This window comes from Palaemon carinicauda, chromosome 35, assembly GCF_036898095.1.
Source record: "Palaemon carinicauda isolate YSFRI2023 chromosome 35, ASM3689809v2, whole genome shotgun sequence".
Taxonomy (NCBI): Eukaryota; Metazoa; Arthropoda; class Malacostraca; order Decapoda; family Palaemonidae; genus Palaemon; species Palaemon carinicauda.
Window position 1 is genome coordinate 14,800,756 of NC_090759.1, and position 27,875 is coordinate 14,828,630.

The 27,875-nt window shown below is 47.2% G+C and overlaps 1 protein-coding gene across 1 annotated transcript in view; it reads left to right on the forward strand.

Moving 5' to 3' along the window:
* Positions 1-27,875, forward strand: part of p47 (NSFL1 cofactor p47) — a 191,748-nt gene that overhangs the window by 105,859 nt on the left and 58,014 nt on the right. Inside the window, exon 5 of the mRNA XM_068358767.1 lies at positions 10,118-10,262. Coding sequence (XP_068214868.1) covers positions 10,118-10,262 — 145 coding nt within the window. The remainder of the gene's footprint in view (positions 1-10,117; positions 10,263-27,875) is intronic.

Here is a 27,875-nt window from a genome sequence, read left to right on the forward strand (position 1 = left end):
AAGGGATTTTCTTAGCTTTTGAAGTTTTTAGTTTTTTGGACTGGTCTCTAGGTACTCTGGCCAGGAAAACAGAACAAATGGAGGGAACAGAAGACCTTATTAGTATCATGTCATGCATGGACAAAGCTCTTAGGGATGGGTCTAATGAGTTGGTTTCCCGTTTTTCGGCAGGAGTTTTGAAGAAGAGGGCCCTGTTATGTTCTTTTGCTTCTAGATCAGTGACTGTTGCGCAGAAGTCTGAGCTCCTTTATGCCCCCCTCTCAGAACATCTCTTTCCTGAGTCCCTTGTCAGGGACATTTAGATCCCGCTCTAAGAAATGAAGTGCAAGCCTCCAGACAACGATAGGAGCAAGACTGTCACTTTTTTGGCAGGCTTGGAAGAAAAGAGGGGCGGACGCCTGGTCCCTCTCGGTCATCAAGGAGGGATACAAGATACAAGAAGCCTCCGCTTTCAAATACTCCTCTAGCCTTAGTGGCTTAGTACTTGGATGTAGTGAAACAAAGGGCCCTTCTGGATTTGGTCAACCAGATGCTGAATAAGGGAGCGATAGAACCAGTTCTGGAACTATCCTCCCCAGGTTTCTACAATCGCCTGTTTCTGGTACCCAATAACTCGGGTGTCTGGAGACCCGTTCTGGATGTCAGCTCTTTGAACGTCTTTGTGGAAAAGACAAAATTTACCATGGAGACGACTCAGTCGGTGCTGGCAGCAGTACGTCCAGGGGACTGGATGGTGTCTCGTGATTTACAGGACGGTTATTTTCACGTCCCCATCCATCCGACTTCAAGGAAATACCTGAGATTCATGATGATCCAGGGCAAGTGCTTCCAGTTCAAGGCCCTTTGCTTCAGTCTCAGCACTGCTCCTCAAGTCTTCACCAGAGTAATGGCGAACGTGGCAGGGTGGCTTCATCAAGAGGGGATAAGAGTATCTTTTTATCTGGACGACCAGTTGATACGATCGCGGTCGAAAGAAAAATGTCTGGAGGACCTACAGAAGACTTTCATGATGGCTCAAGAACTGGGTCTCGTCATCAACAGGGAGAAATCTCAGACCGAGCCGAGTCAGACTATTCTTTACTTGGGGATGGTTCTGAACTCAGTTCATTTTCGGGCTTCTCCCTCCCAAGAGAGGCGGACCAGGTGCCTCGAGAAGATTCGAGAATTCTTGAAGAGACAGAAGTGCTCAGCAAGGGAGTGGATGAGTATGCTGGGAACCCTCTCCTCGCTCGAACAGTTTCTCTTTGGGAAGACTGCACCTCAGACCTCTTCAACACTTCCTATCAAAGGTGTGGAACAGGAAGATTCAGGAAGACTCCTTTTCCTTCCCCATTCCAGCAGAAGTCAAGGATCATCTGATTTGGTGGCTGGATCCAGCTATTTTAGGAGAAGGAATCTCCCTGTACAGGAAGAACCCAGACCTAGTGTTGTTCTCAGACGCTTCGGAGTCAGGATGGGGAGCAACACTAGGAAGCAAGGAGGTCTCAGGCTCTTGTGAAAAGAGTCAGACCGGATGGCACATCAACAGGAAAGAGTTGATGGCAATTCTGTTAGGACTAAAGGCCTTCAAAGACTCAGTGTCAGGGAGGATAGTGGAGGTCAACTCGGACAACACTACGGCTCTAATTTACATCAGGAAGCAAGGGGGAACTCACTCTCTGTCTCTGTTCGAAACAGCAAAGGAGCTCCTTCTATGGTCAAAGGAAAATAAGATGGAACTGTTAACAAGATTCGTGCTGGGACAGGGGAATGTAAGAGCAGACGTGCTCAGCAGTAAAGGGCAAGTTCTTCCCACAGAATGGACCCTCAAGCAACAGGTCTGTCAGAGTCTGTGGAAGTTATGGGGGAGACCTTTAATAGACCTCTTCGCCTCCAACCAAAACAAGAGGATCCCCAACTACTGCTCCCTAGTCCTGGACGAGGAGGCAATAGCAGTAGACGCCTTTTTGATGGATTGCACGGGGATGAACACATATGCGTTCCCCCCGTTCAAGATCATCTATCTGGTCGTCAGGAAATTGCTCTCCTCGAATCAGGAAGAATGATCCTAGTAGCTCCATTCTGGCAACAAGAGAATGATTCACGGAAGTGGTGGACATGTTAGTGGACTTTCCAAGAAGCCTTCCCAGAAGTCCAAAGCTTCTCAAATAGCCCCACTTCGAGAGGTATCATCAAAATCCCCTCGCTCTAAGACTGACTGCCTTCAGACTATCGAGAAGCTTGTCAGAGCGAGAGGTTTTTCTGCGCAAGCTGCAAGAGCTATCGCCAGAGCGAGGAGGGTGTCTTCACAAAGGGTCTACCAATCTAAGTGGGAAACCTTTAGAGCTTGGTGTAGGCAGCACAAAGTTTCCTCAACCACTACCTCTGTGAGCCAAATAGCGGATTTTTTGTTATCCCTCAGACAGGATGCTAAACAGGCCGTATCCAAGATTAAAGGGTATAGGGGTATGCTCTCAGCTGTCTGTAGGCACAGAAGCTTAGATTTGTCTTAGAATAAAGACTTGCAAGACCTCGTGAAGTCCTTTGAGACAACTAAGCAGGCTCAGTTAAGGCCCCCAGCTTGGAATCTGGATGTGGTTCTGAAAATCCTATGCACCAATAAGTTCGAACCCATCTCACAAGCTTCTCTTAGAGATGCTACGAAGAAAACCCTCTTCCTGATGGCTCTGGCCACAGCTAAAAGGATCAGCGAGCTTCATGCTATTGAGAAACAAGTGGGCTTCAATCAGAATGGAGCGGTATGTGTTTTGAGGATTGACTTCCTCGCTAAGAACGAGAATCCTTCAAAACCCTGGCCGAGGACTTTTGAGGTCCCTAACCTCACTAATCTAGTGGGTCAAGAGCAGGAGAGGCTCCTCTGTCCAGTTAGAGCCCTTAGAGCTTATTTATCTCACACTAAGAATGTTAGAGGCACATCTGATTCCTTATGGTGCTCAGTGAAAGATCCGCAAAAGCCCCTTTCAAAGAATGCATTGTCATTCTTCCTGAGGGAGACTATAAGAGAAGCTCACCTCTTGTGTGAGGAGGAGCACTTCGGCCTTTTGAAAGTAAGGGCTCACGAAGTGAGAGTTATTGCTACTTCGCTGGCATATCGTAAAAATATGTCAGTTAGGCAGATCATGGATGCAACGTTCTGGAGAAGCAACTCTGTGTTCGCCTCTCATTACCTCAGAGAGGTACGAGTGGAGTATGAAGGGTGTTACACCTTGGGCCCATACGTAGCTACAGCTTCTGTATTAGGCAAAGGAGTTACTACCTCCCCTTAACCTTAGCTTTTGTACACCTGTGTTTGGGTCGGTGTTTTTACGGTTGTCTGAGGACTTTGACTTGTGGTACAGTACCCTCAGTCTAGCTAGATAGCTTATATCTATTCTGCAAGGTTAAGTGGTTAGTTTTAGTAAGGTTGCAGTTTTAAAAAAAAAGGGGCCAAGGTAGTTCTGAAGTCTAGTCAAGTTGTTGGTCTCACCCCGTTTGACAGACTCGATTGAGTTGTTTTCAGCATGACAGGTCCACTCCTGGCTGACACTCCTAAGGGAAAGCGACTCAAAAGGCAGGAACCTTTGAAGTCAGCTACCTTAGCAGGTAAGGAATGAAGGTGTTTTTCTCCTACAACTTGTTGTTGTTTTCCCAACGATGTTTACTGTCTGTCACCCTCCTCCAAATGTGTGAATCAGCTATACTGTATATATATAACTGCCTGGTAAGTTCTTTTCTTAAAAATGGAGTTTTTATGATAAAACAAAGTTTTATGAATACTTACCTGGCAGTTATATATATATTTTAAGGCCCACCCACCTCCCCTCAGGAGACAGGTCGGGCAAAGATGATCTGAGGAACAGAAAACGGGAATGATTCCAAGTACCACCCTGTAAGGGTTGTTAACCACCTAACCGCACAACCACCACACGGTGATTGCCGCGATTCTTGAAAAATTCTGCCGGACGTCAGAGACTAAGCTATATATATATAACTGCCAGGTAAGTATTCATAAAACTTTGTTTTATCATAAAAACTCCATTTTGTTCCAACACGGAGTACTTACCTCGAACTACGTTCTTAGGAGTTTCTGGGATCTCCTCCTTAACCGACCAAGAATTTTGCGCAGTTTCCCCTATCTCCGTTTTCCCTTGTCGGGTCCATCCGTGGCGGATGGGTACGTGCCCTGAGGCGACCTGGGGTCAGCGTGCTTGGGTGCGCTACTAGGTCTTTGTCGCCAGTAAGCTTCTGGTCGCAGCGTAGGATCAAGTGGTAGCGGGCTTAGTAGATGTGGGAGAATGTTCGCCTGATGAAGTATGCTCTTACAGGAAAGTATTGGCACTGATAAAGCACCACCACAGGCTAGATGAGCCCAAACCGTCCTCAGAGCAGGCCTGGCTTTTGGGTTTGGGTAGGATGGTGGATAACCCGGCACAGCAGAAACCATCCTTGACCCTACCGGTGGCTCCTGACGTGTCCTTGGGCATGGACCACGTCGACCGGTTTGTCTCGGGGCACAAGAACTCCACCAGGGCCCAAGGGTCCTTCAAGCTCCTGCCTGGACTGAGGACCCAGAAGAAATTTTATGTGCCAGACGGATTGCCTGCGGGGCCTCGGACTTTGGAAGAAGCCGTCGCGGCTCTGAGCCAAGGCAGTGGAGATGACAGGATCCTTACTGCCCCAGTGGTCTTCTCTCAGGCGGAGGCCACTATGATGGAGGACACGTCTCAAGTCATCATCAATGTGGCCTCCTGGTTGGACTGGTGGGCATGCACCTTGGCAGGTTTTCAACTCTCCCACAATCTCTCGGTGCCGGAGAATCAAGCTCTATTGCGTGAGCTCATACGTTCTGGGGGCAAAGCCATGAAGTTCTTAACGTTCCAGTCTTTGACTCAGACAGCAAACTGGATCTTAAGAAGGAGAGATACGGTGCTTAACAGGCTCCCCCGTAGACTCCCCGAACGTGAGGCCAAATTCCTGAAGAATGCTCCAGTGTGGGGTGAGACCCTGTTCCCCCTACAGACGGTAGCAGAAACCATGGAAAGAGTGGAGAAACTGAAAGACTCGGCTAAGCCTAGGCAGCCAGCAGCAAACTCCCTCCACATAGAAGACCGTGTGTGGACGGGGCCTACCCGCCTACGCCACCAGCTAGACAGGAGGCCCCAGCCCAGGCCTCCTGTAGACAAAAATACTCGGGCTCGAGATGAGGCTGCTCAAACCGTCTCCCCAGAAGGAGATAGGAAGAGAGGCCCCCTACACCTTCCCACGCTACAGGTGGGGGATGCCTCAAATCCTATTGGCAAGCATGGCAAGACAAAGGTGCGGACCCATAGACCGTGGCAGTACTCGGGGAGGGATACAGGATTCCCTTCCTGACAGAGCCTCCCCTGCTGATTCCCGAGCATCGGGCGGAGTGTCTGGTCCCCAAGGATCACATGAAGAGAGCAGCCTTGCAGGAAGAGGTGTCGGCCATGTTGGACAAAGGAGCACTGCAATCCGTCCGGGAATCGTTCCCGGGGTTCTACAGCAGGCTCTTCCTGGTGGAGACCAGTCATCGACCTCTCGGCCCTAAACAAGTTCATCAAGAAGACGTCCTTCAAGATGGACACGCTGAAGTCGGTACTGGCAGCCTTGAGGGAAGGGGATTTCATGATGTCCCTGGACCTCAAGGACGCCTACTTTCAGGTCCCCGTACACCCCTCCAGCAGGAAGTTCCTCCGGGTGAAGAGGGGAACCCAGTCTCTACAGTTCAGGACCCTCTGCTTCGGCCCGTCAACGGCTCCTCAGGTGTTCACGAAGGTATTCACCGTAGTATCAGCCTGGGCACACAAGCAGGGCATCAGGCTGATCAGGTATCTCGATGACTGGTTTCTGCTTTCAGCCTCAGAGGCAGCCTTAAAGGAGCAGGGGGTAAAGCTGTTACAGTTCTGCAGAGAACTGGGGGTTACCATAAATCTAGAGAAGTCCCTGTTGGTCCTTGTCATGGGTAGATAGAATAATATAGAAAAGAATGTTAAAACATGTGAATTTTCTACTCTTAAGAGGCAGAGAGAGAGGAGGTCCCACTAGTGTTTACTGGAAACTGTCACCGTCATTAATGGAGATCAAGATATTTATTAGATGTGCCTAGTTCAGCAGACCTTGGGCATAACGATCGTCTGTTCGTAGCAATCTGAGGACCCATAGGACAAGGAGAGCAGTGTCATCGCCGAAGAATATAAATTAACGGAAGGTAAACACGCCTCGCTTCAATTATAGCGCCATATGGATCATGATTGCACCAGCACAGCCTTCGCGAAGATGCTATCAAAGAGGCGTGGTTTTAAGGAAAACCAATAAAGATGAAGAAAGAAGAAAATTTCCTTATATGGAATTGTCCATAGTTAACCCCTCCCATACAGGGGTATATAAACTTCAACGAGAACGAGAGAAGAGAGAGTACGACAGATAGAACGAGAGTACGAAAAGTAGAACGGGAGAGAGAAAGAGAGAGAGAGAGAGAGAGCGAGAGAGAGAGGACGAGAGCGAGAACGAGGGAGAACAAGCACAGGGAAGGAGAGAAGACGTAAGGACCAGAATGCAGACGTGACCATCCTTGTCCAAGATGTCAGAACGAGTTGACCCCTACCGTCATTACCAACCGCGAAACGCACAGACCTGAAATATCTACGTTCCTGTCAACCGTCGAGAGCTGCTGTGAAGAGTATTATTTTCTTTTTGTATTATTTGTCTACTATCTTGACTGTTCCCCTATTTGCTGGAGTGTAGTTTCATCAGATGATTTTCTTTGTTTAGTTTCAGTGCTTCCTAAGTACTCAATCAAGAAACATTGACCTTTGACTAGTTGTAAATAAAATTGTTTTCTTTTGCGAGTTTTCTTTCTATATTTCCTGTTGTTTCAAGAGGTATAGTGGTCGAGAAATCCTAATTTCATTAATCAATTCAAAAGAACCTGATTCGATCCCCACGAGGATCGTAACAGTCCTCACCACCAGGATGACGTACCTAGAGATGGTCCTGGACTCCCAGGTAGCAAGGGCATTCCCCTCTCAAGAGAGACTGGACAATCTGGACCATATAATGCGACCATTCCTAGCAAATGCACCAATGAGAGCCAAGGATTGGCAGAGACTCGTGGGCCACCTGGTCTCGCTGGAGAAGCTAGTTCCTCAGGGGAGGCTCAAGCTGAGGTCGGTCCAGTGGAATCTGAAGGACCTCTGGTCACCGGGAGACCCGCCTCAGTCCTTACTCTTGATGACACCAGCCACCAGAAACATGCTCCTCTGGTGGTCCGACAGGGCGAACACCCTACGAGGGGTGCCGTTTGCGTCCGCTCCTCCGGAGATGTTGCTCTTCACGGACGCGTCAAAGGAGGGGGGGGGGAGCCCATCTGCTCGAAGAGACAGCAGAGGGAAAGTGGTCCCCAGAGGAGAAGCTCCTCCACATAAACCTGCTCGAGCTCCTGGCAGTTCAAAAGGCCCTCGCAATATTCGCCCATCGCCTACAGGGAAACATAATAGCCCTCATGTGCGACAACGCCACCGTGGTGGCCTACATAAAGAAACAAGGAGGTTTGAGGTCAAGGGAGCTGTGCGATCTCACGGCTCGGATCCTGGAATGGGCCGAGAGGAAACACATCATTCTCACAGCCAGGTTCATTCCGGGGAAAAGAAACGTTCTAGCCGACGGCCTCAGCAGAGCAGGGCAAGTAGTGGGGTCGGAGTGGTCCCTACACCCACAAGTGGTCCAGAAGGTCCTACAGTTGTGGGGCTCACCGGTGATAGACCTGTTCGCCACAAGGCTCAACACGCAGCTCCCTGTGTTCTGTTCAAACCCGGCAGCAGCGTTCGAGGACGCCTTCTAGCACTCTTGGGACGGACTCAACGCGTATGCGTTTTCCCCCCCTTCGGGATTTTCAGGCAGGTGCTCAACAGACTCAGACAATCAAGGGCTACAATGATGACTTTGGTAGCGCCCTGGTGGCCGGAGAGGGAGTTGTTTGCGGATCTACCTGGCCACCCTTCCTCCGTGGCCCCTACCAATAAGGGAAGATCTGCTGAACCAGCCCCACTTTCGGAGGTTTCACGAAAACCCTCGGTGCCTCCAGCTACATGCGTGGAGGTTATCGAGCGTCTATTAAGGAAAGAAGGATACTCGGAGATGACAGCTTCAAGGATGTCAGGGTATCTTCGGAAGTCCTCGATCGTGGTGTACCAGGCCAAGTGGGCCACGTTTGTGAAGTGGTGTGCCACGCAGAATCTGAGACCTCTGGATGCATCAGTCCACAAGATTGCAGGCTTCCTGGTCCACCTGAAGGACGACCTGGGGGTGTCCATTCCAGCTATCAAGGGGGTCCGAGCGGCCCTGCGGCAGGTCTTTCAACTCAGAGGTATCGACCTGGGGGCCTCTTGCCAGATTTTCATGCTCATCATAAGTTTCGAGCAGTCTTGTTCCCCCCGCGCCTCTCAGGTCCCGCAGTGGGACGTGGCCAAGGTTCTCAAGGTTTTGACAAGGCCTCCCTTCGAGCCCCTCAGGGATATCCTAGATAAAGACCTCACCCTCAAGACAGTGTTCTTGCTAGCTCTGGCCTCAGCCAAACGCGTGAGTGAGCTCCACTGCTTGTCATTCGAGGTCTCGCACTCGAAAGAGTGGAAGGACCTGTACTTTAAGTTTCTGCCTGAATTTGTGGCCAAAACACAGAACCCGGCCACTGCAGACCCGAGGTTCGAGGGGTTCTTGGTCCCGGCGATCCCTCACTCGGACAACCCGGAAGACTTGCTCCTGTGCCCAGTGAGAACAGTCAGGAAATACCTTAGTAGGACAGCCAGATTCCGGCCGGGCGTCAAAAGTCTGTTTGTCTCCTCAGGCCCAGTAAAGAAGGCAGTGTCAAAGAACACAATCTCCTTCTAGCTTCGGTAAGTCATCAAGAGAGCTTACGCCAGTGAGGGGTCTGCAATCCCGGGTACCCTGCGACCCCATGATATTAGGGGTCTTAGCACTTCTTTGGCATTTGACAGCAACATGGCAGTAGGCTAAACCATGCGAGCAGGCACATGGTCCAGGCAGTCCACCTTTACGGCCCACTACCTGAAAGACTGCACGAGTAAGTCCCTGGACGCCTTCTCCATTGGACCAGTGATTTCCGCCCTTCAACAGGTTTAGGGCTAAAGCCCCGGGTAGCCCGAGGGAAGTAATTGCAAGCGACACAAGTTTCCTCCTTACTCCCCTTTCCTTGCTACCCTTTGTCTCTTTCCTTCCCTCCTCCCATGTGAGAGATGAATGTTGTGGAAGCCCATGTCCGGATTATGCATAAAGGCGAGTTACACAAACAGGTAGACTTTTGCGTGCTTCCTCTGACTCTCCTACCCTGTTCTTTGTGTCATCTGGACCTAGCTGCCTATCTAGGTCCCATGTCTTGGGATGGTAGTGGTGGGTCTTCCGGCCTGTAAGTCCACCCCCGCCTCCTAAAGTGTAAGTCTCCTAAGAAAGTAGTTTGAGGTAAGTACTCTGTGTTGGAACAAATCACAAATTTTAAGTAATTTGTATTTTTCCTAACAGTACTTACCTCAAACTACTTTCGGGTTATTGCCCACCCATCCTGCCCGGGGTGCCTTACAGGAGTTCGAAGTAGTACACATATGCTTACTGGTGACAAAGACCTAGTAGGGCACCCACGAGTGCTGACCCCGGGTCGCCTCAGGGGACGTATCCACCCGCCACGGAGGGACCCGACAAGGGAAAACGGAGATAGGGGGAACTGCGCAAAATTCTTGGTCGGTTAGGAAGGAGATCCCAGATACTCCTAAGAAAGTAATTCGAGGTAAGTACTGTTAGGAAAAATACAAATTACTTAAAATTTGTGATATCTGTATACTGTTAGATATGAGGTAACAACTGTGATTATGTACTCCTTTTAATGCCTAGTTTTTTGTTTACTTAAGTATGTTTCTGGTCTTAGTTTTTTCCTCTAATCTTATTTTATATCATACCTTTTTCATGAATTATTGTGTTGTTATTTTTTTCTATAAAAATCACTATGATTTTAGCTTGACTATCATTTTAACTTTGGGGAGTAATCAGGAGTTGCTAGTGCAGCTAATTATAATGTGTATGCATTAAAGATTGTTCTTTCTGTTTACAGTCATTCCAGCGGCCGCAAAAACTGATGAAGAACCGCGAGATGTCTTACTAAAAATGTGGCGCACTGGATTCACTGTAGACAATGGACCTTTGCGTTCCTATGAAGATCCTAGCAATGCAGAGTTCCTCAGTTCAATCAGAAGAGGGTATGTTGATAGAAACTTATGTGAACTATTAATTTTCAATATTAAACTTACCCGATAATCATGTAGCTGTCAACTCCGTTGCCCGACAGAATTCTATGGAGGGATACGCCAGCTATCACAATACTAGAAGGGGGTGTACTTACCAGCGCCACCTGTAGCCAGGTACTATAGTACTTCTTGTTGACACCTCCTCAATTTTTCCTCTGTCGTGCTTCCGGCAAGACGTTCTGGGATACGCTTATGTTCTTGGAGTATTTTCACGACTTTGGTGAAGTATTTCTCTTTGATTTCGGCTGTCGCTTTACTGGAAACCTTCTTATATTAGCTTAGATAGCTTTTATATAGTCCTGATTAACGGTTAACGATCTTTTGCTTGATTTTGAAACCCCACTTGGCTAACTCTTTGGATTCAAGATGTCTGACATTTCACAAGCCCCCACCCATAGACGATGTAGGTCTTGTAATAGGCGTATTCCGAAGGCCTCGGTAGATCCTCACACCGCTTGTTCTGACTGTAGGGACAGGCCCTGTCAGTTAGAAAATCGATGTGAGGAATGCGCCGGACTTTCGGAACTTGATTTTGTCCGTCTTTTGAAATATTCAACTAAGTTAGAGAGAGGCAGAGTTAGGAGGAGTTCTTCTCACTCTTCACTTTTTTCCTCACCTCATGATCCCCTACCTTTTCCTACCCCTGTAGTGGCTACCCCCGAACCTACTATTTGCCCTCAGCCTGATATGTCTGTTGTGTTGCGTGCTATTCAGGCCTTAGGCGATAAAGTAGAGTCAGTGGTTAGCGATCATAAGTCTCTTATGGCCGAAGTCAAGGAGCTTAAGGTCAAGAGTGCAGTGGGTGGTATTAGTGCCAGTGCTGTGACGAGTGCTAGTGTCAGTGCAGTGCCAAGTGCTAGTGTCAGTGTCAGTGTGGTGCGTGAGGATACTTCTGTGCGCGCCAGTCGTCCTCCCAGTCCGGGACCTCTTGCAAGCTCCCAAGCCCAGGGGAGAAGCAATGTCGAAGGGCAAAAGGGTTCGGCAGGCCTTGATCGGCGCACAGAAGTATCCTCGGTGGTTGCGGGCGTGTCTTCCAGAGACCGTCACTCCCACCTGCAGACGATTGAGCCCGTCTTTTACTCGTCCGCTGATCAATTGTCAGGGAAGAAACGCTGGACTCAGGTCTCTAGACCACTCAAACGCAGAGTCCAGTACGCGAGCGCTCAACCGGGCTGCAGTCATTGGCTCAGCTCTGACTCGCCACAGTCATCAGTCGACTGCACTCCGCCCAAGAGGAGTAAGGTTCTGCCGCAACAGATCTCTGCTGTTCAGGCTTTGCCTCAGCAGACCGTAGTGTCTGCCGACCCCAAGTTGTCTCTTCTGCAGTCCATGCAGTCACAACTTTCGGTCTTGATGCGTGAGTGTCGAGCTGAGAAGGTTGCGCCTCCGCCTCCACCTGCACTTGCTCCGCCTGCGCTCGCTCCGCCTGCGCTCGCTCCGCCTGACCGCAGTACCACCTGCCAGGCGTACGATGTTGAGCCACGTTCTGAGTTTACTGTTCCCAGTGGTGTTCAGCCTCCGCCTTCCTTAAGGCAACCTCAGCAATGGGATCAGGAGGCTTATACCCCTCTTCCTCCGCTTCCACTTGCTGCTCCACCAGTGATGCAACACTCAGTCGAGGTACAACAACCTCTCCCAACCATGAGTCAGTCTCCTCAGCTCTCGCTGCAGCGAGCTCAACCCTCCTCTAGGCAAGCACCACAACACCTTAGCCTTGCGCCTCAGGAGCCTCAACTGGCGAGACATTTACTTTGTTCTGCGCAGCCTCTATCTCATCGCTCTCCGCTCACACCACAGGAACAGGAACTTACTACTCCGCTTCCGCCAACCTCTCAGCAAGCTCAACCCTTGAGTTCAGCCACTCATGCCAGGAGTCAGCCTCCTCCACCCATGCGCCTACCTTCTGCTTCTGCTTTTGTTCAGCCTTTGCAGTCTGAGCCTCAGGTGTTCCCTCAACAGAGTCTTGAAGAGGAAACCACTAATATTGATGTTCCAGCTCGTACTGACTCTGCTGTTCAGCATACCTTTCCGATCTCTTCGCTACACTCTGGTGATGAGGCGTCTGATGATGAGGCGGCACACCTGGATCCCTCATCAGACGTGGATGAATCCAAGTCTTCCCCGCCTTCTATTGACTTTCGTAAGGTCTTGGCTCTGTTTAGGGAGGTATACCCAGACCACTTTGTCTCTGCTATTCCCCGCTCTCCACCATCTGAGTTTTCGCTGGGCATGCAGCCAGCTAAGTCTACCTTTACTAAGCTAGTCCTAGCAAGGTCCTCTAAGAGAGCGTTTAGGATCTTAGGGGAGTGGTTGCAGACTAAGCAGCACCTTGGCAAGACTTCGTTCATGTTTCCTCCGACTAAGCTCACTTCTAAAGCGGGCGTTTGGTATGCCACAGGAGAGGAACCAGGCTTGGGAGTACCTGCCTCTGCCCAGGCTGACTTCTCAAGTCTGGTAGACTCGCCTCGTAGAACTGCAATGAGGCGCTCTAAGGTTTGCTGGACCTTCTCAGACCTTGATCACCTTCTGAAGGGTGTTTTTAGAGCATTTGAGATGTTCAACTTCCTAGACTGGTGCCTGGGGGCCCTCAGCAAGAAGACCTCCCCTGCGGACAAGGATTCTGCCATGCTACTGATGTCCTGCATGGATAAGGCCATTAGGGATGGATCTGGCGAGCTTGCGTCGTTGTTTGTATCAGGGGTTCTTAAGAAAAGGGAACAGCTTTGTTCCTTCCTTTCCTCCAGCATTACACCTTGTCAAAGGTCTCAACTCCTTTTCGCTCCGCTCTCGAAGTTCCTCTTCCCCGAAGAGCTGGTTAAGGAATTGTCTGCTGCCCTGATACAAAAGGACACACATGATCTTGTAGCCTCATCGGCTCGTAAGACTAAGGTTGCTACCTCAGTCCCTAGGACTTATCGCACCCCAGTAGCTGATACTCCTGCTACGAGGTTCATACCGCCCTTTCGTGGTAGAGCCCCCAGCCGAGGAAGCTCCCGTCCAGACTCTTCCAGGAGCAAGTCTAGGAAAGGTTCCAAGGCCTCTAAAGGAAAAAACTGACTCTCCGCATCTCCAGACAGCAGTAGGAGCCAGACTCAAGAGCTTCTGGCAAGCCTGGGAAAAGAGAGGTGCATACGCACAGTCTGTCAGTTGGCTGAGGGAGGGTTACAGGATTCCATTCTGCCTCAAACCCCCTCTGACCACATCTCCCATCAACCTCTCTCCCAACTACAAAGAAGAGGACAAGAGGCTAGCGTTGCACCAGGAGGTATCGCTACTTGTGCAGAAGAAGGCAGTGGTTATAGTCCGGGACCATCAATCCCCGGGCTTCTACAACCGTCTCTTTCTGGTGGCCAAGAAGACAGGAGGTTGGAGACCGGTGCTGGACGTCAGCGCGCTCAATGCGTATGTCACCAAGCAGACGTTCACGATGGAGACGACGAAGTCGGTCCTAGCAGCGGTCAGGCAGGAGGACTGGATGGTCTCGTTGGACTTGAAAGATGCCTACTTTCACGTTCCTATTCATCCAGACTCCCAACCTTTCCTGAGATTCGTTTTTGGAAAGGTTGTCTACCAATTCCAAGCCCTGTGTTTTGGCCTAAGCACAGCTCCTATGGTGTTCACGCATCTGATGAGGAATATAGCAAAATTCCTCCACTTATCGGACATCAGAGCCTCCCTCTACTTAGACGACTGGCTGTTGAGAGCCTCCACGAGTCGTCGCTGTCTGGAGAGTCTCAACTGGACTTTGGACTTAATCAGAGAACTGGGTCTATTAGTCAACATAGAAAAGTCTCAGCTCATTCCCTCCCAATCCATTGTGTACCTGGGAATGGAGATTCGGAGTCAGGATTTTCGGGCTTTTCCATCGGCCCCAAGGATAAGCCAAGCCCTAGATTGCATCATGAGCATGCTGAAGAGGAGCAGTTGCACGGTGAGACAGTGGATGAGTCTCACAGGGACCCTTTCATCACTGGCCCTGTTCGTCGAACTAGGGAGACTCCACCTCCGCCCTCTTCAATTCCATCTTGCAGCTCATTAGGACAAGGGTTTGACTCTCGAAGCAGTCTCTATCCCAGTCACCAAAGAGATGAAGACCACTCTTGTGGTGGAAGACCAATCTCCTTCTCAGGGAGGGCCTATCGTTGGCTATTCAGACCCCCAATCTTCATCTCTTCTCAGATGCATCGGACTCGGGCTGGGGTGCGACCTTGAACGGACGGGAATGCTCGGGAACGTGGAACGAAGAACAGGGAACGCTCCACATCAACTGCAAGGAGCTACTAGCAGTTCATTTAGCCTTGCTGAACTTCAAGTCCCTCCTGCTAGGCAAAGTGGTGGAGGTGAACTCAGACAACACCACAGCCTTGGCTTACATCTCCAAGCAAGGAGGGACCCATTCGAGGAGCCTATACGAGATCGCAAGGGACCTCCTCATTTGGTCAAGAAGTCAAAACCTCACTTTGGTCACGAGGTTCATTCAGGGCAATATGAACGTCTCAGCAGATCGCCTAAGCAGAAGGAATCAGGTCATTCCCACGGAATGGACCCTCCACAAGAGTGTGTGCAACAGACTTTGGACCTTGTGGGGTCAACCTACCATAGATCTGTTTGCCACCTCCATGACCAAGAGACTTCCGCTGTACTGTTCCCCAGTTCCAGACCCTGCAGCAGTTCATGTGGATGCTTTTCTGCTGAACTGGTCCCATCTCGACCTTTACGCATTCCCACCGTTCAAGATAATCAACAAAGTCCTGCAGAAATTCATCTCGCACGAAGGGACACGGCTGACGCTGGTTGCTCCCCTTTGGCCTGCAAGAGAATGGTTCACAGAGGTACTTCAATGGCTAGTCGACATCCCCAGGACTCTACCTCTAAGAGTGGACCTTCTACGTCAACCTCACGTAGACAGGTTACATCCAAACCTCCACGCTCTTCGGCTGACTGCCTTCAGACTGTCGAAAGATTCGCTAGAGCTAGAGGCTTTTCGAAGGAGGCAGCCAGTGCGATTGCCAGAGCTAGAAGGGTTTCCACTCGTAGAGTCTACCAATCTAAGTGGGAAGTCTTCCGGAGCTGGTGTAGAGCCAATTCAGTATCCTCTACCAATACCTCTGTGACCCAAATAGCTGACTTCCTATTACATCTTAGGAATGAGAGATCCCTTTCAGCCCCTACGATTAAAGGGTACAGGAGTATGTTGGCTTCAGTTCTCCGCCACAGAGGTTTGGACCTTTCTTCCAACAAGGACCTTCAAGACATCCTTAAGTCTTTTGAGACTTCTAAAGAGCGTCGTCTATCCACTCCAGGCTGGAACCTAGACGTAGTCTTAAGGTTCCTTATGTCACCTAGGTTCGAACCTCTCCAGTCAGCTTCCTTCAAGGACCTTACCCTCAAGACTCTTTTCCTCGTCTGCCTTGCAACAGCTAAGAGAGTCAGTGAGGTTCATGCCTTCAGCAAGAACATTGGTTTCACGACCGAATCTGCAACATGTTCTTTTCAGCTCGGATTCCTAGCAAAGAACGAACTTCCTTCACGTCCTTGGCCTAGATCGTTTGAAATACCTAGCCTCTCCAACATGGTAGGTAACGAACTAGAGAGAGTTCTTTGCCCTGTCAGAGCTCTCAAGTATTATCTTAATAGGTCTAAACCTATTCGAGGACAGTCAGAAGCCTTATGGTGTGCCATCAAGAAACCTTCGAGGCCCATGTCCAAGAATGGGGTTTCGTATTATATAAGGCTTCTGATTAGAGAAGCCCATTCTCACTTAAAGGAGGAAGACCTTGCATTGCTGAAGGTAAGGACCCACGAAGTAAGAGCCGTAGCTACTTCGATGGCCTTTAATAAAAACCGTTCTCTGCAGAGCATAATGGATGCAACCTATTGGAGGAGCAAGTCAGTGTTTGCATCATTTTATCTTAAAGATGTCCAGTCTCTTTACGAGAACTGCTACACCCTGGGACCATTCGTAGCAGCGAGTGCAGTAGTAGGTGAGGGCTCAGCCACTACATTCCCTTAATCCCATAACCTTTTTTAACCTTTCTCTTGAATGCTTGTATTGTTGTTTTTTATGGTTGTTACGGTAGGCTAAGAAGCCTTCCGCATCCTTTTGATTTGGCGGGTGGTCAATTCATTCTTGAGAAGCGCCTGGGTTAGAGGTTGTGTAGAGGTCCTTTAGTAGGGGTTGCAGCCCTATATACTTTAGCACCTTTGGGTTGATTCAGCCTCCAAGAGGAACGCTGCGCTCAGTAAGGAAGACGAACTTAAAAAAGAGGCAGAGTAACGGTTCAATTCGACTTCCTTACCAGGTACTTATTATTTCATTGTTATTTGAGATAACTGTTATATGAAATATGGGATACTTAGCTATCCTTTAATCTTGTACACTGGTTTTCACCCACCCCCCTGGGTGTGAATCAGCTACATGATTATCGGGTAAGTTTAATATTGAAAAATGTTATTTTTATTAGTAAAATAAATTTTTGAATATACTTACCCGATAATCATGATTTAATTGACCCTCCCTTCCTCCCCATAGAGAACCAGTGGACCGAGGAAAAATTGAGGAGGTGTCAACAAGAAGTACTATAGTACCTGGCCACAGGTGGCGCTGGTAAGTACACCCCCTTCTAGTATTGTGATAGCTGGCGTATCCCTCCATAGAATTCTGTCGGGCAACGGAGTTGACAGCTACATGATTATCGGGTAAGTATATTCAAAAATTTATTTTACTAATAAAAATAACATAATTCTTTGTTTATAACTAGGTTTGTTTCACACATTACTTATATTTCCCATTTTTTGTCATGAAAAATCCAACGTGTTTTTACTTTGTGTATATAGGGTGGCCTGAAGCAATCTGCTGTCAATCTGATTCCTACTTGCCAGTGATCATAAACACATTTCCATGATTGCTGAGCTTTTGTGAAGACTGCCTCTTGTTTATAAGAACCCCACAATGTGTACAGCCCCTGACTCAAGTAATTTGATCATAATTACAGAGTTTTAATAAAAAAAAGTATTTTTATCTTTTAATGTAAATTATATTTCTATTCTCATCTGATGTCCATAGCGCTTCTCTCTCGAAGCTTGGTTTAATAACCGACGTTGACTCAAATTTTAGTTCCTGTTTTTTTCCTTTCAATAGGCTTTGGCTTTTAGTAAGTATCAAGACAATCTGGCAGTTAATGGCAATAACCTAGGTGTGCGTATACTTAGAAGATTCTTTGTTTTGTTCAATTTTATTGTCGCCTTTTGCTTTGTAGTCATTGTTTGCCCTCCTCCAGCATATGGTTTTTTTTTAGTTATTTAGGTTATTAGTAATAATAGTGGATGTCTCCCTCTGAATTGGTTATACCTGTGCACACACTTACAATTCTAAAGCCACTTGGACTCTTGGACATTTCTTCATATTTCATAATTCTGCTGCCTTATCATCAGCTCTATCCATTAGTCCCAAGCTTGTGTTTTTGAGCAAGATTTGTCAGATTTTCCATTTTCAATCATACTTTATTTGTTCTGAGGAAGATGCAAACTCTACATTTTTCATTTGGATATCTTTTTGAAAAAAAGCCAGAAAAGCTGAAGCTTGAAAAGATTTGAGAGGTATGGACCTGGTGCAGATGTGGGGAGTACCTCGGGACTTATTACAGCTACAATCAGTTCTTTCTTTGGCGTTTTCAGGCTTTATGATGGCCTATTGCAAACATCCCTACCTGGTGATCTGCCGGACTTGAGTTTGGAACCCATTCAAGCCCGATAGTTTCTTGTAGTGTCTGCAACCTCACCATCCTTGTGAGCTAAGGAAGGAGTGTTTGCTCTACCTTGGGTGGAAAGGGTTTTTTGGTACTGATCATATTTAATATGGTCAGTCTCTAGGGCATTGCCATTGTCCCTTGCCTCTGCCATTCATGAGTGACTTTTAACCTTAGCATGTTTGAATTTTTCTTTGCAATGACTGAGCTGGAAGATTCAGGAAGCATTTTTCATTGTTTACCGGTGCTTTCTTTTTTTCTGGTGATTGTGTTTTTTTTAGTTTGTATAGTGATACACAAGTTTTCTTATGGTAGATCTAGTCAGAGATGCTGAAGTGAATTTGAGAGTATGTTTGAAATATATGTCTTATGTTAAACTTGACCCCCATATTTTGTGTGTTTCCTGTAAAACATTCATTTGGTAGAATGTGTGGTGCTAGCTATTCCTGGTTAGATGAGTGGTGGAAGAGATCTAGAAGAGGTGTGACTGGTCTTTTTCTATTTCTGTCCTCCCAAATTGCTGCCAAATGCCTTATATTTAAAGGTTAAAGGTGTCTGGTTTCAGTTCGTTTCATCAGCATAGATGCTCACCAGAACATCAGCTGGGCAAGCCCAACCCCCCTCGGGTGTGCCCAAGCACAGTAGTAGCCTCCCCAGTAAACAGATTAAACTCACAGTCCCAAGTGGGGATTGATCTACCGCCATTCGAATGTTAAGAGAACCGTCTGCTATATCCGCCATTTTTTTTTTTAATGATTCAAAATACACAATTTCTATATATGTTTTATACATAAAAAATACCTTCATCATAAAAATTTCTAGTCATTTGATCAAAACCTTTTTGATTTATTAACAAAAATCATGATTTTTATAAACATTTTAGGTATATAATTCTCCACTAATATGACACCAATTGTATTGAGAATCATACCATCAAAATTTCTTTATAAATCAAATAATTCTGTGTAACAGATTTTCGATTTACGTGTTCCTTTTTTTTAATGAAATTTGTCTTAATTTTCTTTGTCTAGACATAGAATAATCATGAAAAAAAAGTAAAAGTAAAATCAAAATTGTGGTACATAAAATTGTGGGATTTTTATTCCTCTTTTCAATGGTATCTTTCCCTAAAATCGAACAATAAATAAGTTAGAAAAATATACCAAAGTGTGAATTAGTATGTTTTTGAGTTATGAGCTCCCAAAGATTTGCTATAAATATTTGCTATTTTTCTTAAAAAATTCAAGATAACATCATTATGATAACCTTACTTTGTACTTATATTGTTTATTCCTACATGAAGGCTCCCTAAACGAGGTTTGTTCCGATGTAGATATAAACCCTCCGCTATTTATAGGGTATACTTTCGGCGCAGCTGAAAGACGAGCCATGATAATTTTAGTGAGGGATAACTACCCCATCCGCTAGTTAGCGGGTGGGGTGTGGGTAGACTGGCTACCCCGCTCACTCACACCTCTCGGCTGAGTAACCTCTTTACTTTATGGCTCGGTAGAGGACGGACATGCTGCCCTTCTCTCCCGCAAAGACTTGCCTTGATTGTTTTTTTTTTTTTTTTCATTTATCTTATATATGAGTGTATATATGTATAAATGGAAATATACGTTATTAAATACTTGTAACTTTAATTGCTGTTGACAACGTATCCGACTGCCTCCGCCGTAGGGAGTTGTCATTGCCGACTTATGGTCGGCAGGTTCTCAACACTGCCGTGTTTTTGTTTCATTACTGAATTAAAGTGTATAACAGTTCAGCTCCCTTTCAAGGAATTATCTTATAAGGAAGGTGATTTATTCCCTGAATAGTGTATTTTGTGCAACGGAGCATGAATTTTAACTGATAGCAACTTTTTTTTTTTTTCACAGGTAGCAGCGACATAGAACGCAAGGCCGAGTGCTACGGACGCCCTGTTCGTTATCCTGTGCTCCATGTAGTAGCTCGTGAGCTGCCCTCATTACAAGGTAGCATTCGCTGTCAACCTTCAACTTTATGTTCCTCCTTCGAGGGGAACTTCTCTCTCTCTCTCGCGAGAGAGTGATTTTTGTTTACGCCTATGCTTTTTTCCCGTAGAGCTGGGAGAAAGCTTTACTTGGGCTATGTCCTCTTCCGGGAGGACTTCTCTCTCGTTTGCGAGAGGGATTTTTTTTTACGCCTACGCTTTTTTCCCATAGAGCTGGAAGAAAGCTTGCCTTAGGCGATGTCCTCCTTGGGGAGGATTTCTCAATCATTCGCGAGAGAGAGTTTCTTATGCCTACGCTTTTTTTTCCATAGAGTGGGGAGAAAGCTTGTCTTAGGAGATGTCCTTCTTCGGGAGGACTTCACTCTCGTTCGCGAGAGAGATATTATGAAGCCTACGCTTTTTTCCCATAGAGCTGGGAGAAAGCTTGTCTTTGGCAATGTCCTCCTTTGGGAGGACTTCACTCTCGTTCGCGAGATAGTTTACACCTACGCTTTATTCCCATAGAGCTGGGAGAAAGCTTGTCTTAGCCAATGTCCTTCTATGGGAGGACTTCATTCTCATTCGCGAGAGATATATTTTACGCCTATGCTTTATTCCCATAGAGCTGGGAGAAAGCTTGTCTTAGGCGATCTCCTTTGGGAGAACTTCCCTCTCGTTCGCGAGAATTAACTTGTAGGAGTTTGCTGACCCACCAGGGGCAGTGGCAGAGCTTTCTCCGAAGCAGGTTATCCTCGTTCTCGAGAGAAGACTGCCTCTGGGCATGGGCGGTCCCCTGTTACGCTTTTGGTTCTCCTTCAGAGGCAGAGCTAGAGCCCTATCTTAAGCGACATTCTCCTTTGGGAGAAAAAAACCTCTTATGCGGAAGTGTTATCTTTGAACCTGCTGGTTCCCCTTGATCCTTCGGGGTCTCGTTACGATCACCCTTTGGGCTGGCGTGATCGTTGAGCCTTCGGGCTCTCGTCATGTTGATCCTGGGGGTTTTCATGACAGTAGGAGTCCTTTGGGAGCGGAGACTCCGCTCGAAACCTTCTTGTTTCAGTTACGCTGACCCTTCGGGCTCTCTTCATGTTGATCCTGGGGATTTTCATGACAGTAGGAGTCCTTGGGGAGCGGAGACTCAGCTCGAAACCTTTGGGTTTCAGTTACGCTGAACCTTCGGGCTCTCGTAACGATGGTAGCCTTGAGCCTTCGGGAACTTGTGCCATCAATCACGCTGACCTTTCGGGGTCTTGTGACAGAGGAACCTCGGTTCCTCGTTACGCTGATCCTTAGGGATCTCGTAACATTAGTTACGCTGACCCCTTGGGCTCTCGTAACTTTAGTCACTCGGACACTTCGGTGTTTTGTGACGGAAACTTCGGTTTCCCGTTACGCTGACCCTTCGGGAACTTGTGCCATCAATCACGCTGACCTTTCTGGGTCTCGTGACAGAGGAACCTCGGTTCCTCGTTACGCTGATCCTTAGGGATCTCGTAACATCAGTGATGCTGAACCCTTGGGCTCTCGTAACTGTAGTCACTCTGACACAGTGTTTTGTGACAGGGAAACTTCGGTTTCTCGTTACGCTAACCCTTCTGGGTCTTGCAACATTAGTTACGTTGAACTCTTGGGCTCTCGTAACTTTAGTCACTGACAATTCGGTGTTTTGTGACAGGGAAACTTCGGTTTCTCGTTACGCTGACCCTTTGGGGACTCGTAACATTAGTTACCCAGAACCTTGGGCTCTCGTAACTGTAGTCACTCCGACACTTCGGTGTTTAGTGACGGAAACTTCAGTTTCTCGTTGCGCTGACCCTTCGGGGTCTCGCAACACAAGCCAAGGCCTTGACACAGGCTACGTTAGGCCTATGGTCTCTCATGCCATTAATCACGCTAATCCTTCGGGGTCTCGTGACAGAGAAACTTGCGTTTCTCGTTTGCGCTGATCCTTCGGGGTCTCACAACGTAGTTCACGCTGAACCTTTTGGGTTCTCGTGATCATAGCCCTACTTATATGACAGAGTTTGCGGACTCTCATTGTGTTGACCGTTCGCGCTCACACAACGCAGGCTATCGTGAACGTAGTAGTGAGTACTCTCGCCACACTGAGAGCTCTCGCGCGCAAACTGGCGCGCATGGACGATGGGGGGTGCACGACCAAATTGGCACGCACGGCCAGTTTGGCGCGCACAACTGGATTAGCGTGCACAACTGGATTAGCGTGCACGACCAAATTGGCGCACACGTCCAATTTGGCGTTCACAACCGATGTGGCGTGCACGGCCGATCTGGCGCGCACGACCATATTGGCGCGCACGCATGACCATATTGGCGCACACAATCTGCTTGGAGCGCACGACCATATTGCCGCGCACATGAACAACGAGGCGCACGCAATCAGTTGAAGTACGCGAACCACTCTTATGACAAAGTTTTTCAGACTCTCGTTGGGCGAAGTGTTCACGAGTGCACAAGAGGTTTGCTCTCATGACAGAGTTTTCGATCTCTCGTCCCGTGAATTGTTCGGCGCGCCCATCGTCATCAAGAGTTTCACTCTCATGACAGAGGGATGCCTGCTGCCTAAGGGTTTACGAATCTCTACAGGTAACTATGACACAGTTCCTTTGGGTCCTGGTCACGTAACACGATTCCTGATAATTCCATCATGAATCAGAGACAGAATTCCTGTGGGTTCTCGGCACAACATCCCTTAAGGTCGTGAGAAAGGAATTCACAAATAGATTCTGAACCCCTAGGTTCTTATCCGAATCTCTGTTTCCGCGATCCAGACTCTATGGTCGACCCCACCCCCCCTCTACGCGATGGGTCTTCCAAAGGTGTGACTTGATACGTCACTCTACACTCCCAGCTGATTACTATATCAGCTAGTCTGGTTTCGCCAGCACTGATCCTTGCGTTTTTGAACGAACCACCGTCATCTTTCCTCCACCTTCCCACTTCGAGTGGTTTGGTTAGCAGATGGAAATGAGCGGGGAATGAAAAATTCTTTACATTGTAGTTCATTTCCCCTGGCAGGCCTTGCCTGATCTAGACGGTAGTTTTCTCACTATCGAGAAAGCGTTCGATGGCAACCCCTTTGGGTAAGCGTTCATGAAGCAAACCCCCACGTACGAGACTTCACCCTTTTTCGGGAGACTCGTTCCTGAGAAGTTTTTATAAAACTTCAATGGTGGTTGTTAAAACTTCATGAAGGCCGTAAGCCTTCCCGGAGCATGCACTCTAGCCAAGACAAACTCGCGAGATTATTGTCTTAAACTCAGTTCTACCGTTTGATGGAGGCAGCTTCCCCGTCATTGTACCCTGGGTATAACGACTTCCCTTTTTACACAATAGGCTTCTGAGACTTTTTATTCTATCCTTACAGGGTTATTGTTTCGAACAATTAGTCCCGAAGGAACATTGTTAGCTGACGTTAAAGAACGATAGCAACAGCGTGGGCATCTTTTCATTATGTTTATGAACGTTTCAAACCCCGCCCACAAGTAAACAGACATCCGTTTCTGTGTAATGAACACTGGCTAGCCCCTCACATAAAGAAGAGGGGTAAACCAAATGGGAAATGATCGCCTCTATAACTATATTTTGTTTGAGAACATGTTCGCTCTCATTCAAGAAAATATTACAGTTAATCAACGATCAAAATTCTTTCGGCAATAATATTGCGATTCGTCGCACATACATTATTCCCGCAACCGGATTCATTGCAAACGTTTCCCGGAGGCAGAGAATACGCATGCGCTAGCGCAAATGGACAAGTACATATATGCGTGCAAGCGATCTTTCTGCCAATAAGGGCTATATACCTCTTCCAATTAGAACTCCGTTCTATAAAGTTGTATATTTATATCCCTTACTAAAACCAGGTTATTCAGTACGTTACTTGGCTACTTTCATATAACCAGACATACGGCATTTACGTTCTGCCTCCTTATAGGCATTTTTTCCTTTCCCCCGATCGGAAGTCTTAGTTTCCTACAAAGGCTTTGGCTGGAAACTTCTCATAAGCATATCTGTTCCCTAGTAGGGAACATTTAATATAAGTGCTAGTTTACCGATCGGAGACGGAGAAGTACGAACGTTTTTTGTCCTAAGAAGGAGAAACCTCCGTTACGAACGTTTCCAGCATTCTCCAACTAAGTTCTTGAGACGACTTTCAAGTTGAACTACGCATGTATGCTTGTCATGTGCACAGTTCGGTGTTACTACTCCGTAGTGGACTTATGCTCTGTACCCACCCAACAATAGATTAAAGATACGTCTCAATCCCCTCTTGGGTTTGGTTGGATGCGTTCGGTGATTACCGTACAGTCTCTTGTCCGGAAAGCGATCTCTATGGAGATTCGCTATTATAACATAAGCTGTACTGATTAACTGGTGTACCGTTTGGTATTGGTCTTATTAGGCCAACCACACTGGATTAGTGGTAGTTGGAGGGAGAACAGGCTGTTTCCCTTCGTTGCAAGAATGTGCAATTAGTTACGTCTCGACATCATCTCGAGATGTGTTTATTGCTATGCACTCCCCCCTCACCGCTGGACAATCCGCGAATGATGGGTGGCAGACGAGAGCTTCTGCAAAGAGGCCTGTCTTCTCGTCTTCCCTCTTGATCTGATGCTCTCTTTAATGCATCAAAAGAGAGAGGGGGTTGCATATGCCACACCATTCCATCCTCGTCCGTTGGCCTGATTCAGAAAGGTACCAGTATTCACCTCTCTTAGAGAACCATCTAGCAGTAAGAAACCTTAGATGGACAGAGGACAACTAGTTGCCCCCATCTGCTCGCGTCATGTACTTGCAAAACCACCCAGATATTGGGTCCTAGTGTCTTGGAATCATCTTGTATCCAACAAAGTCTTAACTTTGTGGGGTCCCCGACTGTGGTTACGCTCGCAGCGGCCCTGATCTTCAGGCTCCCACTCGACCGTTCCCCAGGACCTCAAACAACATGTTTTCCAAGATCGGTGGGGCGGCCTAGAGGTGTGCCTTGTTTTTTCCCCCCATTCGGTCTGGTGAAAAAGTCATCAGCCAAGTCAGGATAAGCAAGATCTTATCAATGACACTAATAGCTTCATTATGGCATCCTGCAGAATGCTTCCCAGACCTTCTGCAGCCCCTGACGGAGTTCCAATAGCTTCGCTATGGCAACCTGCAGAATGGTTCCCGGACCTTCTACAGCTCCTGACGGAGTTCCGAGGGATCTTCCTCCACGGCATGATCTTCCAAGCAGCCACATGCTAACACTTTCCTAAGCCGTAACTTTGCTTCGACTTCTCGCCTGGGACAATCCTACACCACCCCTCTCAGAGAGGCCTTTCGCAACAAGTTACGGAAAAGATGTCTAGGCACCTCAGACACTTTTCAGCGTCGGTCTTCCGGGCGAAGTGTTCGGTCCTTTGTGACTGATGTCGTGGAAGGGGATTCTCTCCCATCGATGCCTTTTCTTATACAAGTGTGAGATAACTTGTCCCCCGTCGGATCTCAACCTCCTCCTTGGAACGCGGTTCGGGTCCTTCAGTCTCTGAAGGCCCCTCTCTGTGAACCTTATGCCCAGCAGCAGATCACTTCCTTACACGGAAGACGGCCTTTCTACTCGGGCTTTTGACCAAGAGAGTTGGTGTGGTGTATGATCCAACCTCTGATGTCTCCTACCCTAGGAGACGGGAAGAAGTAATCCTCAGCGGCGTCCCTGAGTGGATTGCCAAGACTCAAATCCGAGTGTGCTCTAAAAGAAAGAATATCGTAATTAACCAAAGGAACCTATTTTAGAACTAAACTTCAGAAACCAACCTGTTTGAGCTAAGGTTTCAAAGACGCTTAGTTTCTATTCTCTATTACATGTTAACAAAAACAGAAAATATACTTAGCGAATTTATATTTCCAAATGGTGGCTCCTTGGAATATATGAAGTTGGTTCCTTCTTGTAATTTAAATCACTTAATCTAAAGTTTAGAGAGAGCACTGTCTTTCTGGCTGAGGTTTGAATACTACTGACTCTGAGGGAAAAATACTCTGCCCATTTTATTTTTTCCGCCCTACCGCACACTACTGAACTAGTTTTTTGGAAGAGCTAAACGGTAACAATCAATTACTTATGACCGTACAACTCTACTAGTAATTTAATTCGCGGCATCTCTCAAATATTTATACTAATTATTTATATTATTTATAATATTCAATCTATTATTTATTTATTAATTATTTATTTAATTTAAAAAGAACGAAATATACTTCACAATGCTTAATTAATTTGATTAGTATTTCGCCTCTTATTTAATAAACAAGTTCGAAACTCATTTCCATGCCAACCCTGAAATTTCTTTTATTTTACAACAGCTGTACCCTAGGTGCAGCCCATTTTGAATAGAGTCTTCGTTCGGTAACTGGAAACCCATCAACTGGGGATTTACCTAGTGAGGAGTCTGTGGGGTTACCTTAAAAGAACGATACCAGCTCGCCCCCGTGTGTCGGAACTGTTGACCAGCACCGGGAAGGTCAAGAGAAGGACCTCAAGGATTTCCTTCCCCTCTTGGATTGGAAGGCAATTGAGGTCACTCTCAATCTAGACTCTCCTCCATCCTAAGACCCAGAGTTCGTAACGTCAGTGGCGTTGCTACGTCCCTGGCGTTCAAGAAACTACTCTGTGGTGCAGATACTTTAAGTGGGCTTGTGGAAGCGCCAATCGACCTTCACGTCCCACTACCTGCAAAGACGTAACCCACAAGAACATGGAGACCTTTTCCATTGGTCCTGTGGTGGTCGCACAACAAATGGTCTAAACACCTCAGGCTCCTTGATGGACAAGTAGCAGAGGGTTGAGGGCTGAGGCTACCCGGATTAGTCTGGGGTGAATGAGTAAGAATGCCTGGCTCCTTTCTTCCTTTCACCTTCTCCCCTCTGGGGAAAACAGCTCCGCAAGCCTCAGCATAGCTGACCTCACCTCGCTGCAGGTAAGACCCATTTCCGTTGTGCCTCCTAAGTATAGAAGAATACTTTGTTACGTCCCCAATACCTTTTAGAGGGAGGGTATTGGGTAAGTCTTTAAGAACAATAGGTTCTGTACTCGAGTTCCTATGTTAAAGACAAGCCACTCTGTTAGTTCCACTCACACACAAGCTTCTGCAGGCCGCTATCAGTGCATTACCTCATATCGGCACTTGATTTTAGTGAGGGTAGCGTCCCTCCCACTATCGATCACAGATCGAAATAGAGAGGACCCCGGGTCATGACCAAGGCCAGTTGGTAACGACTTCCTCTCTCCTAAGAGTTATTCACCCTATAAATAGCGGAGGGTTTGTATCTACGTCGGAACAAATAACAAATTTGTAAGTAATTTGTATTTTTCCTTGTATACAAACCTGGAGCTATTTATACAAATTGGTCCGCCACCCTGTTCCCCGAGAAGTCCTGCCATAAAGCAAAGTGGTTACTCAGCCGAGAGGTGTGAGTGAGCGGGGTAGCCAGTCTACCCCACCTCCCACCCGCTAACTAGCGGATGGGGTAGTTATTCCTCCCTAAAATTATCATGGTTCCTCTTTCAGCTGCGCCGAAAGTATACCCTATAAATAGCTCCAGGTTTGTATGCTAGGAAAAATACAAATTACTTACAAATTTGTTATATTTAAACACTATGTTTACTAATACACTTGGTGTAAGGGTGTCATGAGTTGCCAGCAACCTCTCATTGTTACCAGAATTTTAGTTAGTATGTTCCAACTTTTTACTCTTTTTCATGTTTCCCTCTCATTTTGGCTTTTTTTTGTTGCTCTCTGCTTACTTTTTGTTCTTTCTTTGACCCTAGGTTACATTCGCCTTGCTATAAAGTTCATGAGGACGTTGCGA